The 15,741-nt window shown below is 44.6% G+C and overlaps 1 protein-coding gene across 1 annotated transcript in view; it reads right to left on the reverse strand.

The window, feature by feature from the left end:
• TTI1 (TELO2 interacting protein 1) overlaps nt 1-15,741 on the reverse strand; it is a 45,114-nt gene that overhangs the window by 23,551 nt on the left and 5,822 nt on the right. The window contains exon 2 of the mRNA XM_025932580.2: nt 2,456-4,795. Coding sequence (XP_025788365.1) covers nt 2,456-4,757 — 2,302 coding nt within the window. The 5' untranslated portion in view covers nt 4,758-4,795. The remainder of the gene's footprint in view (nt 1-2,455; nt 4,796-15,741) is intronic.

Raw genomic sequence — 15,741 nt, forward strand, 5'->3', positions numbered from 1 at the left:
ACGGTTCGTGAGTTCGAGCCCCACACTGGGACTCAACAGCACCTTTGGATCCTCTGTCTCCCTCTCTCTCTCTGCTCCTCCCCACCTTCTCTCTCTCAAAAATAAACATTAAAAAAAAAAAAAAAAAGTGCTACACAGGGTTTCTCCTTTAGAGATGACCAAAGATATCAGCAATCCAAGGGAATTCAGTTTTCAAGGCCCACACTGAGATATCTCCTGAGAGGATATATTTAATAGGCCTTTCCTCAATATATTTTTAAAATCTCAAATGGACACACAGTATAGTTCCCTGAAGTACTAAAGGTGGAAGTCTGTGCTAGATTCGGACTGCGGAAGCAAGTCACAGTCTCAAATGTGTAAGCAGTCAGCCAGCCTGCCACGAGGGCAGGGGCCCGGTTCTTCCCAGTCAACACTGACGTCCCAGCAACTAGTCCAGTACACAGACTTACGAGTGGTTGCAAAATAAAATCCAAACTCCTCCCCTTGGTCTACAAGGCTGTGCAGGGTTTACCCTTGCCCACCCTTCCAGCTTTGTCTTGCGTCACTCTCTCCACAGCGGCCTCTCTTCCAGTCTCTGAGGGCCTCAAGCCCTTTCTTCCCTCCAGATCTTTGCACCAGTTCCCTTTGCCTGAATGTTCTTAAAAACCATAAAAAGGATACGACAGCTCTGTATGTACTGAGGGACCCTTCTCAGCCTTCGGGTCTCAGCTTTAGTGTTGCTTTCTTAGAGAAGCCCTCCCTGACCGCTCTACTTAAAGTTACCTGGCCCTGTTGCTCCCTTGCAGCAAGTTATCTATTTTCCTCGCAGTGCTCATTTGAATCCAAAGGGAACTTGTTCAATGATTTACTTGTTTTTCATTTCTTTTGCAATAGCAAGAAAATTTCATGAGTTTATCTGTCTTGTTCACGGCTATATCCTGGTTACTTAGCAGTGTCTGACATATGGCAGGCACTCTTCACTGAATGAATGAATAAAAGGACATTTAGACAGCATGTGAACGTTCGTGAATGAATGAATGAATGAACAGTGGAAATGGCATCAGGTACAGCGCAGACGGCTATCTCTGTTCCAGTCGCCTGCCTTGCTGTGAGAAACTTTCTTACATGGCTTTGGCTTTCTCGGCTGACGAAATGAAGCCAGCGACATTCCCACCTACTTTGGAGGCTACTCGTACTGAAATAAATACTAGAGATAGGGTCTTCGGATAAAAGGGACTCAAGTATATAACTCACTATGTTTTTTTCGTTTGAAGACGGACTATCTAGTTGAGAGGTTCTTTTTCTTGTAGTCCAAAACTTCGCCATTTTAATGGTTACTAATACCTGCCATAGACACCCAACAGGACTAAAAGAAAGGAGAGAAACTCAAACCACCTCATACAATTAAAAGGTTAAAAGAAAGTTTCTAGACCTCTACTATGGTAGTCACTAGCTACATGTGGCTATTTAAATTAAAAGAAAGAGGGGCGCCTGGGTGGCGCAGTCGGTTGAGCGTCCGACTTCAGCCAGGTCACGATCTCGCGGTCCGGGAGTTCGAGCCCCGCGTCGGGCTCTGGGCTGATGGCTCAGAGCCTGGAGCCTGTTTCCGATTCTGTGTCTCCCTCTCTCTCTGCCCCTCCCCTGTTCATGCCCTGTCTCTCTCTGTCCCCAAAAAAATAAATAAACGTTGAAAAAAAAATTAATTAAAAGAAAGAATTCAGTACCTCCGTTACACCAGCCATATGTTGCCTAGTGGCTACTGTAATAGAACATATACAAACTGTTTCCATCATCACAGAAAGTTCCACTGGACAGTAATATTCTAGCTGATCTGTGGACTGAGTAATTCCTGCTATTCCTATTCCCCACTAGCACAGACACCACTAACTCCAAGTATTGTCAGAAGCAGTTTGGTATATTGAAAAGAACAAAACTGTCATAAATCCTGACTTTACTCCTTATTTCCTGTGTGACCCTGGCTAAATAGGATCTCACTGAGCCTTAGTTCTTCTTTTCTGTAAAATAAAAATGATGTTTACATTTAGTCTACAGGGTTTATGTCTGTTGCACAGAGCAGGAACTCAATATATGGTAGAGATTATTAGAAGTATATAAAAAAAGTGGGGCGCCTGGATGGCTCAGTTGGTTAAGCGGCTGACTTGGGCCTAGGTCATGATCTCACAGTTTGTGGGTTCGAGCCCCGCATGGGGCTCTGTGCTGACAGCTCAGAGCCCAGAGCCTGCTTCAGATTCTGTGTCTCCCCCTCTCTCTGCCCCTCCCCTGCTCACGCTATGTCTCTCAAAAATAAACATTAAAAAAAAAAAAAAAAAAAAGGGCAGTGGACCGCTCTCGTAACATGTGGGACTGGGCCGACAACTATTCAAATTATGTTCTCCATTACATAACCACACATGGACAAAAAACAAGGATACTAGTCCTTCCCCCAAATCAGCATTAAAAAGGGTTCTGAATGTACCTAATGCTGCCAGCAGGGCATGCAGGACACTGACAAAGGAAGTAGCTCTCTTATCATAAAACTGGTCCAAAGTGGCCAAGACATCCTGAACCACATCTGCCACCAAAGGGAGCAGGCTAGCATCTGAGTTCCACAGCATGACTTCCAAGACCTTTGGGGTATGGGGGTGCAGAGACAGATGACGCAGATTTAAAGAGATTCCATTCACCAAATAGTCCGAATTTTGATTGATCAGGTGCCGCAGAGAGTCGTAGCCACAAGCACGGCAAATGTCCATCATGGCACTGGTAGCTGCCTGACTAATGAGCAGGGTTTGGTCTCCAGCCTTCTCCAGTACTGGGTAGAGGGCTGACATCAAGAGCAAACGAAAGTCTTTTCCTAGGGCACACGCAAAGCGCCCGATCCCTTCCAACTGGATGCATATTTGCCAGATGTTGCCGTTCATGGAGCAAATAGTGGCACTTGGCTTTGAGAAGGCTGGAAAAGATGGAACTTGGCAGGTGTGTGCACCAGATGTGATGGCCCGGAGGCCTGACTGCTTCACTGTTAGCTCCTCTCCCGCTTCTTCAGATTCGATACAAGTGATCAAATGCCAGTTTTCTTGGCTTGTGTATTCTTCAAGTATAGATGTCACGATCTCTCTCAGTTCGTCTGGGCTTGTTTTAATATGTTTCTCATGAAGATTCTCCACCTCCAGCCCAGCAGCCCCCGCAACCAGTTCATTCAGGATCATGGCAGCTTGCTTCCGGTAAACCACAGATTCGTGGTACAGCTCCATAAAGTGATCTGTGAGCAAATAGAGGTCCCCGTAAAAGCCGAGGAGCCGACACACCTGCTGCAAGAGCAGGAAGAGCCTCTCGTCGGTGAAGAAGCGGAAGTACCTCTTCTGCATCTGACTCCATGGCTGCGCAGCCACGGTCTCCGGAGAAGCACTCGGCTGATCGGAATTCCAGCGCCGCGCTTCAACGATTTTGATGTCAGTCACGTCTAATTCTAGAACCTGGACAAGCGCTTTGGAAAGGCGCTGAAGATGGGCCGCGGAGTTGAGGACGAAGTTCACTTTGGGGCCCAAGAGTTTCAGATAACCGAGTAACACGGAGAGCGTCGAGAATTTGCCCTGATCGTCCTGGGAGTTCATTAGGCGGGGAAGAGATGTGGCAAGGGAGTGCAGGTTCTCTGACAGGATGTCAGCGAAGGCTCTGTTGCCTACCACTACTTTCTGGTCCGCAAAATGTCTCAGAACTCTATTGCACTGGGCTTGGACTTCAGGACTCTCGTCATTCACTAGACCCACCAAAGCCTTCAGGAGGGGTCCAGCCGATCCGACCAGTGATTGGCTGCACTTCAGAAGAAGGGCTTCGACGAGTTCTATCAGTGCTAGCCTCACCTTCCAGTGTGGGTGAACTGAAACACACTCGATTATCTTTTTAATAAGGAGAGTCAATTTGTCGCTGGTATTTTTTACCCACTCGGCTTCCCTGTGAACCACCAGCTCTGCTACTCTGTGCTCCACTGCAGGCTTCGGTTGAACCTGTGGGATTCTTTCAAGCTGTTCATCAGCCATAATGAAACTCACTGTCTCGTAAAAGATCTTTAGAGAAGACGCGACAATGCCGTGCCCCTGTTTGAAGTCTCCTGTGATGACCCTGGTCAGTGCCATTGAGATTCCAGGTAAAAAACAGGCAAACAAGTCCCCTAGCTGCTTTTGCTCCAGCTCATCCAAGGACCTCGGATGGTCTTGACAATCGCACTGAAAGAGTAAAACCTGTAAACATTTTAAGGCAGCAATTTTAATCTGCTTTGATTTCTCCCGTTCTGCTAGGTCCAACAGTAAAGATACAGCAAATCCTAAACGAGGCAGAATGGAGGGCTCGTAAAAAGCCAGAATGATGTCCCCATAAGCCGAGTGCATTAATGTGCTGAGGCCCCGGATCACCGCCAATTTCAACTCCTCGGACACAGCTGCGGGTTTTTGGGAGCTGGGCGAATACAGACAAGCAGAGAGTTCCGAAAAGAGCTCCCGGAGAAGTTCTTGTTCCTTCACACATGTTGAAGAGAGGACAAACGTGAGGCACTCCACCACGCTCTGGACCAAGCGCTCTCTTTTGGGAGCCGGGGTCTTCAGGGTGAATCGCAAAGGGAAGAGGACATACTGCTGGAGCTCCTGAAGGGCAGAGTCACTCACGGCTCGCAACTGTGCCTGCAGACGCTCCACGTTCTCCACCGTCTGTGTCTTTGTGAGCTGAACACAGACCGGACGTAAAACACCAAAGGCCTCCTCAGGAGTGTCAAAAACTGCCATTGCACAGCGGCCTTCTCACTGAGGACGCATCCTGCAGGCTGGAGGAAGAAAACCCTCAGTAAAGGTCAAGCTCAAAGCAAATACAAAGAGAACCTGCATTCGGTCAATCAACAGACATTTCGTGGGGGCCTACGTGCCAGGCACTGCACAAGGCATGAGGGGGGCGAGGGAACTGAAGAGAGACGGCCGCTCTTCTTAGGGGGCCCCGGTCCAGTGAGGGAAGCAGACGGACAGCTACCACGCGGTCAGAGAGTTAGGACAGGCCCGTGCTCACGACCCTGACTGTGGAAGCCCTGAACGTCCGAACCCTGGGGAAGCCAGGGTGGGTTTCACAGGAGGAAGATGCTTGAGCCAGACCTGAGGGAGGAATAAATAAGACTCTGTGGGCTGTTCTAAGGAGTTTGGATCTTAACCTGTGGTAGTAATGGAGAGCCACGGAAGGTTTTATCTTTTTTTAAGTTGAGGTAGGACACTTACAGAGTAAAATGCACTAGTCTTAACATACAGCTCAGTGGATTTTTGTGTATGTAGAGATCTATGTAACCACTATCCAAAACAAGATAGAGAATATTTCCAACACCCTAGAAAGCTCCCTCAAGGCCTTTTACAGTCGATTCCTATTTCCCCTGCCCAGTGGTAACCTCTATTCTGACTCCTATCCCCACGGATTAATTTTGTCTGTTCTTGTCATGGAGAGGTTTTAAGCCGAAGTTGATATGATCAACTTTATGCACTGAGAAGATGCCCTGGCAGCCAGTGATATAGGAGAAGAGTCAGAGCTGAGTGAGACCAAGGGCAGAACAAAACGGAAGGCAGTAGCCAAAGAAATGGGAAAACCAGGAGCGCACGCTATTACAGAAATCACGGGTGAAGAGAGCCCAACAGGATGGAAAGATGGAGGGCAGGCAGGCAGGCAGTGAAAGGAGATAGGTCTATAGGTGGCTGAAGGAAGTGAACAACTTAATACCAGAAAATCTCTTTTCTCTGTGAGAAGAAATTCAAAGTCATGGGCTGGCAGTGAACAAGAAGTGAGGTAAACAGAGGGCTTGAGAAGAGAAATAAAAGTCTCAAATATTCCCTCTGGGGAAGCAGAGCATGCTGGGAAGACATAAAAGTGTGGCCCAAGGGTACTGAGGACTGAGCTGAAGCTGGAGACCATAAATGTGTACAACTGTAAAATGCTGGCACTGGAAGGAGGCTTAGAGATTGTCTAGTTTGGTGGGGTCTGTCAGTCTGTCTCTCACAATCTCTCCCTCTCTTTTGGCTCAACTTGCTGGGGGCTTCTGGAGACATGATGCCTCTCCCTGTCCCCAATCCAATCAACCCTCCTGAGCCCCACTGACTACAAGGCTAGCAGGCAATTGGAGCCTGGTGAGTGTGTAAGCAAGACCTACTCAGCCCAGAGAGAGCAAGCCAGGGCCAGATTTTCCTCCTGGGTCAGGAGAGGGCTCAGGGCAACAATCAGGCTCTAAAACCCTAGAAAGAGTCTGGTCCACAGAGTTCCATGGTCTTCCGCAAGAAAGGGCAAAGCTGGTCTCTGTGAGGCTCACTGGGGGAGATATCTCCTGGTTGCTGTGACCCCCCCGAGAAGCTAAGGAAGGGAGGAAGCTCAAATGTTCCCTATTTCAGGTCACTGATGCCAGAAGGCTCAGCCTGGGACTGCTGACACCCCACTGGCACCGGCCCACACGCTGATGACCCAGAGGCTGCTGGGCCATCCCCTCTGGTACTGTAGTTGGAACAGAAGGAAAGGAAGATAACCACTTAATGGGACCCAGGAGTCAAGAGGCAGGAAAAGCTGGCACAGCACTCTTTGAGGTGGTAAGTCTTAGATTAACAGAAGGGGTCTGTTAATTTGAAAAATAATAAAAGCAATAAAAAGCTTGATCACAAGGTGAATGACATCCCTTAGAATTTTTAGTACATGACTTGCCACACCAAAAAAGTTCAGTTGGTGGAATTTTTAAAAAAAGAAGATGGTTAATGACTGATATTCCATCAGTGGCCTGGAAGATGAAGTAGAGCTACTCTAAAACTCAGAGCAGAAGGACAAAGAGATGGAACTCGTGAGACTGGGAGAACGGACCTGGGAGAACCAGTGTGTAAATGGCTGGGAATTCTGGAAGGAGAAAAAGGACCAGATGGAGTTGCTGAAACAAATAAATAACGGAAGCATTTTCCTGAGTTGCAGAAAGATTTATCTGGAGAGTGAAAAGACAGAAGGATACACACCTAGTAACACTCTGGTAAAATTCCTGTACACTAAAAGACAGAAAAACCATGTATGCTTTCAGGAAGAGACAACAAACAACTCAGAAGACTTGCTTTGGCTTTCTCATTTGCAACAAGGGACACTAGAAGACAATGGAATAGTATCTGCTGACTGCAAATTAAGGACTGTGGCCCCCAAACCCTATATACCACCAAGAGAGTCACCTGTCAGACTGCAAGAACAAAAGCAAGGATTCAGAGAGGGCATTACCCGTATACCCTCCCAAGGAAGATCCAGTACTTGAGAAAGGGCTCCATCAAACAACAGGAAACAGAGACCTAAAATGGGAAGATGAATGAAAAAGGAAACACCATTTGTTGGTAACTTTTTTTTAGTGTGGAAAACTTTCTTCAAATACAATGTTTAAGTGGAAGCCCAGCATACAAGGTAGATAAAATCAGAGGGTCTGGCTGAAGCTGGAGTAAAGGTGATGGGGCTGGGGCTCTGCATCTGTCTTATTCGTCTCAGGAGTTTCAAGAAAATAACCCGGGGTCCGCAGAATTATGTTCTCAGATTATATGACACAAACTGCAATAGAGCTAAAGAAGTGGGAACGTGCAATATATCCCAAACTAAACTTCTCTGCCCACTCTTCTGTGCTTCCTTTGTGATTTATAGCCCTCACCTTGAGCTAGAAACCTTAGTCTTTCTTCCACCTCCCTCTTAATTCCACCATTCTCTTCAATTTCATCTATTCTACCCCTTCAATATCTTTCCAATCTGTTGGTGACGATAACCATCTATTTAACGCTGGACTGACTGTTTCCTCGCCGGCCCCTGGCCTCATGTGCTTGCCTTTCCTGGATCCACATTTCACCCTGACATGTAAGTAATCTTTCCACAACAAAAATCTGATCACTCTTCTCTGCTTAAAATTCTTCCACTGCTCTCCCTAGCCTGCCTAATTACCATGGCACACGTGGCCCTTCGCCATCAGGCTCCCACCTATCTTAGCAACCTCATCTCTCAGGGCTTCACCCCTTCCACGTGAAACTGCAGCCATGTAAAATGACAAAACTTGCTATTCCCGAACAGGTGGCGCTATTTCACAGGCTCCTCCTCATTCCTACTTCACGGTCACTGCTGTGCATACCGCCACTATGGTGTTTAGTACGCTGTATTATCTTGTATGCATACGTCTGTCTTCACAACTTTATTTATTTTTTAAAAATATTTATTTTTGAGAGACAGACAGAGCAGAAGCAGCGGAAGGGCTGAGAGAGGGAGAGACACAGAATCTGAAGCAGGCTCCAGGCTTGGAGCTGTCAGCACAGAGCCTGATGTGGGGCTTGAACCCACAGACCACGAGATCATGACGTAAGCCGAAGTCAGATGCTTAACCAACTGAGCCACCCAGGTGCCCCGTCATTGCAACTTTACACTGGGCAATCATATATCTCAAACCTAGAAGGGCATCTGGCACATGACAAGCACTCAAAAACATTGTGCCCGTTCTGCTTTGAAGTTGGATGTGGTAGGGTATGGCAGGCCAAACTTCTGCTGACAACTAGAAAAAACCAGATAAACTACAAAAATACTTTTTAAAGCATAACTAGTCATGGATACAACAAGGACTAGATGGATGAATACTCTAGCGAGGGACAAATGTTCAGTGAGCCAATAGTCAATAGCTGTTTCTTTTGTTTTTTATTTTTTACCCTTGCTGCATTTGTTGACCCTGAACATGAGCTCAGGATTACAGTGTGGCCCAGGCCAAGGGCTGTCACTGAGGAAAGAGAAACCACAACGCATTTAATGTGGTTTATGTGAGGTTGAGGGGGCAAAACTGCAGTTTTCAGAGATCTCAAAATACATGGCTTCTGAGAGAAGGCTGCTGCTGGGGGACAACTGGCTGAGAAATGTCCAAACACATGGAAGAGATCAACCCACAGGTTCAAGAAGCTCAATAAATCCAGGTTGGCAGTACAAAGAAAAACACAGACAGACATATCATAGTCAAACTGCTGTAAACCAAAAATAAAGAGGAAAATCTTAAAACTAATGGAGCAGTAAGACGGACACATACTTCTTTTTTCTTTTTTAATTTTTTAAAATGTTTTATTTAGTTTTGAGAGAGAGAGAGAGAGAGACAGAGCGTGAGCGAGGGAGGGGCAGAGAGAGAGGGAGACACAGAATCAGAAGCAGGCTCCAGGCTCTGAGCTGTTAGCACAGAGCCGGATGTGGGGCTCGAACTCACAAACTGCAAGAACATGACCTGAGCTGAAGTAGGACGCTTAACCGACTGAACCACCTGGACGCCCTGATAGATCCTTCTTAACAGAAATGATGAAATCCAGAAGACAGTAGAATGACATCTTTAAAGTGCCGAGAGAAAATAACTACCAATCTTGCATTTTATACCCTATGAAACCATCTTTCAAAACTGAAGGTAAAATAAAGCTGTGTTTAGATAAAAACCAAGTAAAAACATGGGTATCAGGTCTGCACTAACGGAAAAAATGAAGGGAGAAAATGAATCTAGAGAGAAGCATGGGTATGTAGGAGGCAATTAAGAACAATGGAACACACCAATATAAAATAATACTAACTGTACAAAACAATATTTATGTTTTTTGCAGTTTAAGTATATATATATATATAAAACCAAAATGCACGACAATAATGCACAAAAGCTACAAAGGAGGGGATGTAAAAAGAGTTATGTGCATTAAGAGTCTAGAGTATCAGGAGGTGATAAAATAATTTATATCAGACTGTAACATATCAAGAATGCATGTTGAAATCTGTAGGGTAAAGCGCGAAAAGAACTGTAAAAGAATACATACTTAATATGTTCAGACAGTGGTAAAAGTGGAATAAATACTTTTGATTTACCCCCCCCCCCCAAAAGGTAAAAAATGAAAAAAGAGAAGCAAAACCAGCGGGTCAAACACAAAACAATAAGAGGGTAGACAGAAGCCTAACTGAAAAAATGATTATATTAAATCCGACTTTCTCAACAGTAGCACCATTGACATTTTGGGTTTGATAATTATTTGTGAGTTGAAAGCTGTCCTATGCGTTGTAAGACATTTACTAGTATCTTTGGCCTCTGTCCCCCAGATGTTAGTAGCATCACTCCAGGTGTGACAGCAAAAAATGTCCTCAGAAACTGCCAAATGTCCCATGGAGGGTAAAAATGGCCCTTGGATGAGAACCACCAGTTTAGAGTCATCATAATACCAATCAAAATGCCAACAGGACTTTTGTAGAAAGCAACAATAATGCTCTAAAATTGATGGCACAGACAATCTTGAAGAGGAGAAGTTACACTGGCAAGTTGTGGTTTCTTACGCTATTTGATTTTAAGGTTTACTGTAAAGCTATAATAATTAAAGTCAGTGTGTTATTAGCATAAAGAATGACAAACAGACTAACAGAACAGAATAGCCCCCTCGTGTACAACAGATCTGCATACTGGACAAGGGCAATGCTGAAATGACCCGGTGGAAAGAACAGTCTTTTTAATGGAAGGTGCTGTGTCATTTGCCTATCCATATGAAAAAATATGTATGTCTTGATTCCATCACACACTGGATTCAAATGTGAAATGTAAAGAAACTGTAAGAAAACAGAGAAGAGCATCTTTGTGATCTTGGGGTAGGCAAAGATTTCTTAAACAGGATACAGAAAAGGGCTAACCATAAAAAAAAAAATTGATAGACTGGATTACATTAAACAACTTCTGTTCATCAAAAGACATCATTAAGAGAATGAAAAAACCGGGGCGCCTGGGTGGCTCAGTTGGTTGAGCGTCAGACTTCGGGTCAGGTCATGTTCTCACGGTTTGTGGTTTTGAGCCCTGCGTCAGGGTCTGGGCTGACAGCTTGGAGCCTGGAGCCTGCTTCAGATTCTGTGTCTCTCTCTCTGCCCCTCCTCTGCTCACACTGTGTGTGTGTGTGTGTGTGTGTGTGTGTGTGTGTGTGTGTGTCTCAAGAATAAATAAACATTAAAAAAAAAAAGAGAGGGGCGCCTGGGTGGCGCAGTCGGTTAAGCGTCCGACTTCAGCCAGGTCACGATCTCGCGGTCCATGAGTTCGAGCCCCACGTCGGACTCTGGGCTGATGGCTCGGAGCCTGGAGCCTGCTTCCGATTCTGTGTCTCCCTCTCTCTCTGCCCCTCCCCCGTTCATGCTCTGTCTCTCTCTGTCCCAAAAATAAATAAACGTTGAAAAAAAAAAATTAAAAAAAAAAAAAAAAGAGAGAGAGAGAAAGTGAAAAGACAACCCATAGAGTGAGGAGATATTTGCTATATATCTGACAAAACACTCATGTTGATAATATAAGATTTTTCATAAGTCATTAAGAAAAAGACAACCCAGAAGAAACATGGAAAAGGACTTGAATAGACGTATCAAAAAAGAGGATGTCCAAATGGCTAATCAACATATGAAAAGACACTCAACATCATTAGTCAGGAAAATACAATTTAAAACGTCACTGAAATATTACATACCTACCAGAAGGGCTAAGGTGAAAGAAAAACAAAAAAAAGAAAAAAAAGAAAAGAAAAAGAAAAAGAGAAAGGAAAAGGAAAAGAAAAAGAAAACACTAGGTGTTGGCGAGAAAATGAAGCAACTAGAACTCTCATTCGGTACTGGTAGGAGCACAACTACTTTGCAAAACTCTTTGGCAGCATCATTCTATAGGTGAACATGAGTATGCTCTATGATCTAGTAATTTCACTCTTTGCTAAACACCCAACAGAAATGCATACACAAACATACCAAAAGATGCATTCTGGATTATACTATCCACAATTGCCCCTGAACAGAAGCGCTCAAATGCCCTTCTCTAGTAGAATGGGTAGATTTCGGTATATTCTGTTAACGGAGTACTCTACAGATAAAGATTTATCACAATTGGAGATCTTCAAAAGAATGGGTTATAGACTCAGATAAACCAGCTTTCTGTAAGGAAGAGAGTATACCAAATTGCTACTTTGACACGACTATAAAAGGCAATCATATACCTTTATGGGAGGGCCGTGAAATCACACTTGTGTGACAATATGTCAATTACAGAAAGAATTGTTTAGAGACTTAGAGACTCAAGAGTTCCAGATTCTTTTCCTATAAAATGCAACCCTGATTATTTAAAGTGGCACTGCGAGGTTTGTTGTTGCTGTAACTGACGGCACCAGGGGCATTCTGGCCCAAAGTGATACTGGGATGAGGCCTTTGGATTCTCTGGCTGAGTAGAGAATACCACCCAGAGTTCAACTGTGGCAGACTGGGACTGAAAAAACCTAAGCCTGAATAACCAATTCTCGATTGCTGATGGCCAACTCTACCTTCCTAGCTCAGTGTGCCCAGACTGTGGTTGTGGAAAGCAGTCACTAAAGAGGCAAGGGAAGAGATCTGCAATTGTAGTGCATGGGCGAACCTGTTCCCCACCACGGCCTCTCCTGGTTCTCTCCTCTCTCTCCGCCTTGTCATGGGGATGGGTCAGGGACCATCCCTGGGCCATGGCATACAGGTGAAGACAAATGGGAGCGATCTGTACAGGACAAAGTGCTATGCCTTACAGACACTTCAAGGATAAGATGGGAGATCACAGAGTACTTACTGTGTCATACAATCAAGAAGTGAAAAAGGGAGAAAGAAGGAAGTACAAAAGAAATTTGGGGGAAAAAATGAACACCAACAGTGAAGTGTTCACGGAGGGAGGAGGATTTGTGTTGGAATTCGGGGACTGCACGTTTGGGGCTATGCATGAAGGCTGCTGGAGGTAAAATGCCTGTTACAAGCAAAGGCCAGGAGGAAGAAGAGTGAAAGCATCTAGTAAATGCAAAGACAAGATAGAGATGCCATCAGAGCAGGTGAGCCACACACCATTCAGGACTGACACTCTGATCACCTGGGCCTTTGCACTTGCTGTCTGCCGTATATCCTCCCGATTTGCTCTCTCATCTCTTTTAGGGCTTTGCTCAAACGTGAATCCTGAGTGACGCCTTCTCTGATCACTCCTATTGGAAACTGCAACCCATCCTCACTCCTCCCCACCCTGGCACTCCCTATCTTCTTTCCCTGACTGTAGTTTTCTTCAATAGCACTTAGCACCATCCGTCAAACAAGATTATCTACTATTTATTTGTTTACTGTTTCTCTCCTCTCACCAGAATAGGCTCTAGAAGAGTGATAACTTGACAGGTTTGCTTATTGCTTCTGGCACAGAGCAGGTATTCGATAAATGCCTGCTGAGTCAACAGCCATGTTCTAAGGTCTGGTTCTCTCATTGGTAGAGCTTTAATATCAGCTATGCCTCAACTGGATTCTGGGTTAAAACTGCCATATTCTTCTTCTCTTGGGGTAATTCCTACAGGTAGATGACATCATCCTTTATGGGAGGATCTTGCTAGGTTCATTCTTAAGAGGGAATCATAGCTCTAGATTTTGGCTAGGCCACTTATAGGCTGTTTCTAGGACAGGGCCACAATAAGAACACAAATCTGACTATCTGGATTCTTGTCCTGGCTCTACTCTTGGCTGTGTGACTTCCATGAATTTCAGTTTTTTCAACCTAACATACACTTCGTAGATAAGATGATCTTCAAAATTTCTAACTTTGAATAACAAGCATATGGATAGAAAGACTGGGTTTAGATTCCAGAGACAGTAGTTCAGACCTGAGAATTGCCAATACGAGTTCTTGGACAGAAAGAAGAGAATTAATATTTGTTGAACAAAACTCACCAAATGCCCGGCATGTTCTAGGTATTTTATGTGCATAAAAGTTCCTCATCCACAAGCTGACTATAACACAAGGCTCAGAGAGGTTAAGTGATGCCATGGGCACACAGCAAGCAATGTCAGACATGGAATTCACCTCAAGCCTGTGTGACTCCAAAGGCTGCACGCACACTTTCTACTACACCAGAGGTTCCCCCAGTCTGCTTATCGGAATCAAGGGGGAGCGATGTAAGTACAGATTCCCGGGCCCCACACCAGAGCTACTGAATCAGAATCTATATTGGGGTGGAGGAGATGGCAGGTATGCTTCTGAAACTATTTTAAAAGTTTTCAAGGTCAGTCTGATGACCAGCCAGGCATGGGAATCCCGCATTGTATACATTCTACACAAACTCTATCTTCTGAAGAATAAGAACCAGGTGATGAAGGGGTACGTGCTCAGTATCCATCTGGCAGTAGTGTGCAAAGTACACTGGGGGACCACTGCTATGGGTTAAAATGACTGGTTTATTCGTGCGTCTCTCCAACTGAATAGTACACTTTTTTAGTTACTTGTGATTTTCCTAGCATCTGATACAGTGTCTACCAAGCAGGTCCCACTCACTGTTTGTTTAATAAATGAGTAAAAGAGGGGTGCCTGGTGGCTCAGTCGGTTAAGCGTCCAAATCTTGATTGGCTCAGGTCATGATCTCCCAGTTCATGGGGTCAGGCCCTGCGTCAGGGTCTGTGCTTACAGCGTGGAGCCTGCTTGGGATTCTCTGTCTCCCCTCTTTCTGCCCTTCCCCGGCTCATGTGCACTCTCTCGCTCTCTCTCTCTCTAAAAATAAATAAACATTTTTTAAAAATGAGTAAAAGAAGCTGGATAAACACGAAACCTCCAGCATACCGTGATATTTTGTAGCTTCCTACTTCTTTCTACCCAGAAATGTTTCCTTAGCATATACTATGTGCCACTCACTGTGCTAAGTTCTTGACAAGGAAAGGGAGATACAAAGTTAACTGAAGGGTCTAGCCCTGCAAGGGAGGAGTATACAATAGAACCCTAAGGTATATATATACAAAATAGAAGGTGGAGGAGGGGAATCAAGGAGACCTCCCATAAATCCTTCTAGAAATTACTTTAGGCTCATTTTGTTTACAGCTGTCCTCTACAGAATACTTGTGAAACAGTGCCTTGTATTACACTAACACTATGTGCCTATACCTTCTACTAGACAAGAAGTTCTTTGGTAGGCAGTATATTCTAGAAAAGTGGCTCTTAGCTTAGAAAAGGGTGTACATCAAGAATATATGCTCTTTTCTTTCATCACTGGGGTAGTGTCAGAGGAGGCCTAGTGGATAGTTATGATTTTCACTACAGTCCTGTGATAATGAGGCCACCCCTAGTGCAGTGCACTGGTTACCAAGTGGGGAGTGGAACTCTTACTTCTACTGGACAGTAGTGAGGAGCTCTTCCCCTTGGGTGTCAAAGGAGGCCAAGTGAGGAATCTGGACTTCTACTGGCACTTGGCAGTAAGACGGGGAGGGGTACCCCTTTCTTCTGCCAGAGTGGTGTCAGAAAAAGCCAGCTAAAACAGAAGACTTAAATAAGATCCAGAGTGTCACTCAGAACATAATGCAAAAATGTCCAATCAAAAATCATTCATCATACTAAGAACCAGGAAGATCTCAAACTGAAAGAATAAAGACAATGAATACATTCAACACTGAGATGACAGATGTGAGAATTATCTGACAAAGTTATTACAGCAGCCATGATTAAAATACTTCAATGAGCAATTCTGAACTTGCTTGAAGCAAATGAAAGAATAGAAAGCCTCAGCAAAGAAATAGAAGATATAAAGAAAAAAATAAATAGCAATTTTAGAACTGAAAAATTCGATAACAAATGAAAAGGTCAGCAGACAAGTTCAAGAGCAGAATGGAGGGGGCACAGGAAAGAACCTATGAGTTGTAAAAATGAATAACAGAAATTACCTAATCTGAACAACTGAAAGAAAATAGACTGAAAAGAGCCTCAGG

This window comes from Puma concolor, chromosome A3 (assembly GCF_028749965.1).
Source record: "Puma concolor isolate L17-30 chromosome A3, mPumCon1.1.hap2, whole genome shotgun sequence".
Lineage (NCBI taxonomy): Eukaryota > Metazoa > Chordata > Mammalia > Carnivora > Felidae > Puma > Puma concolor.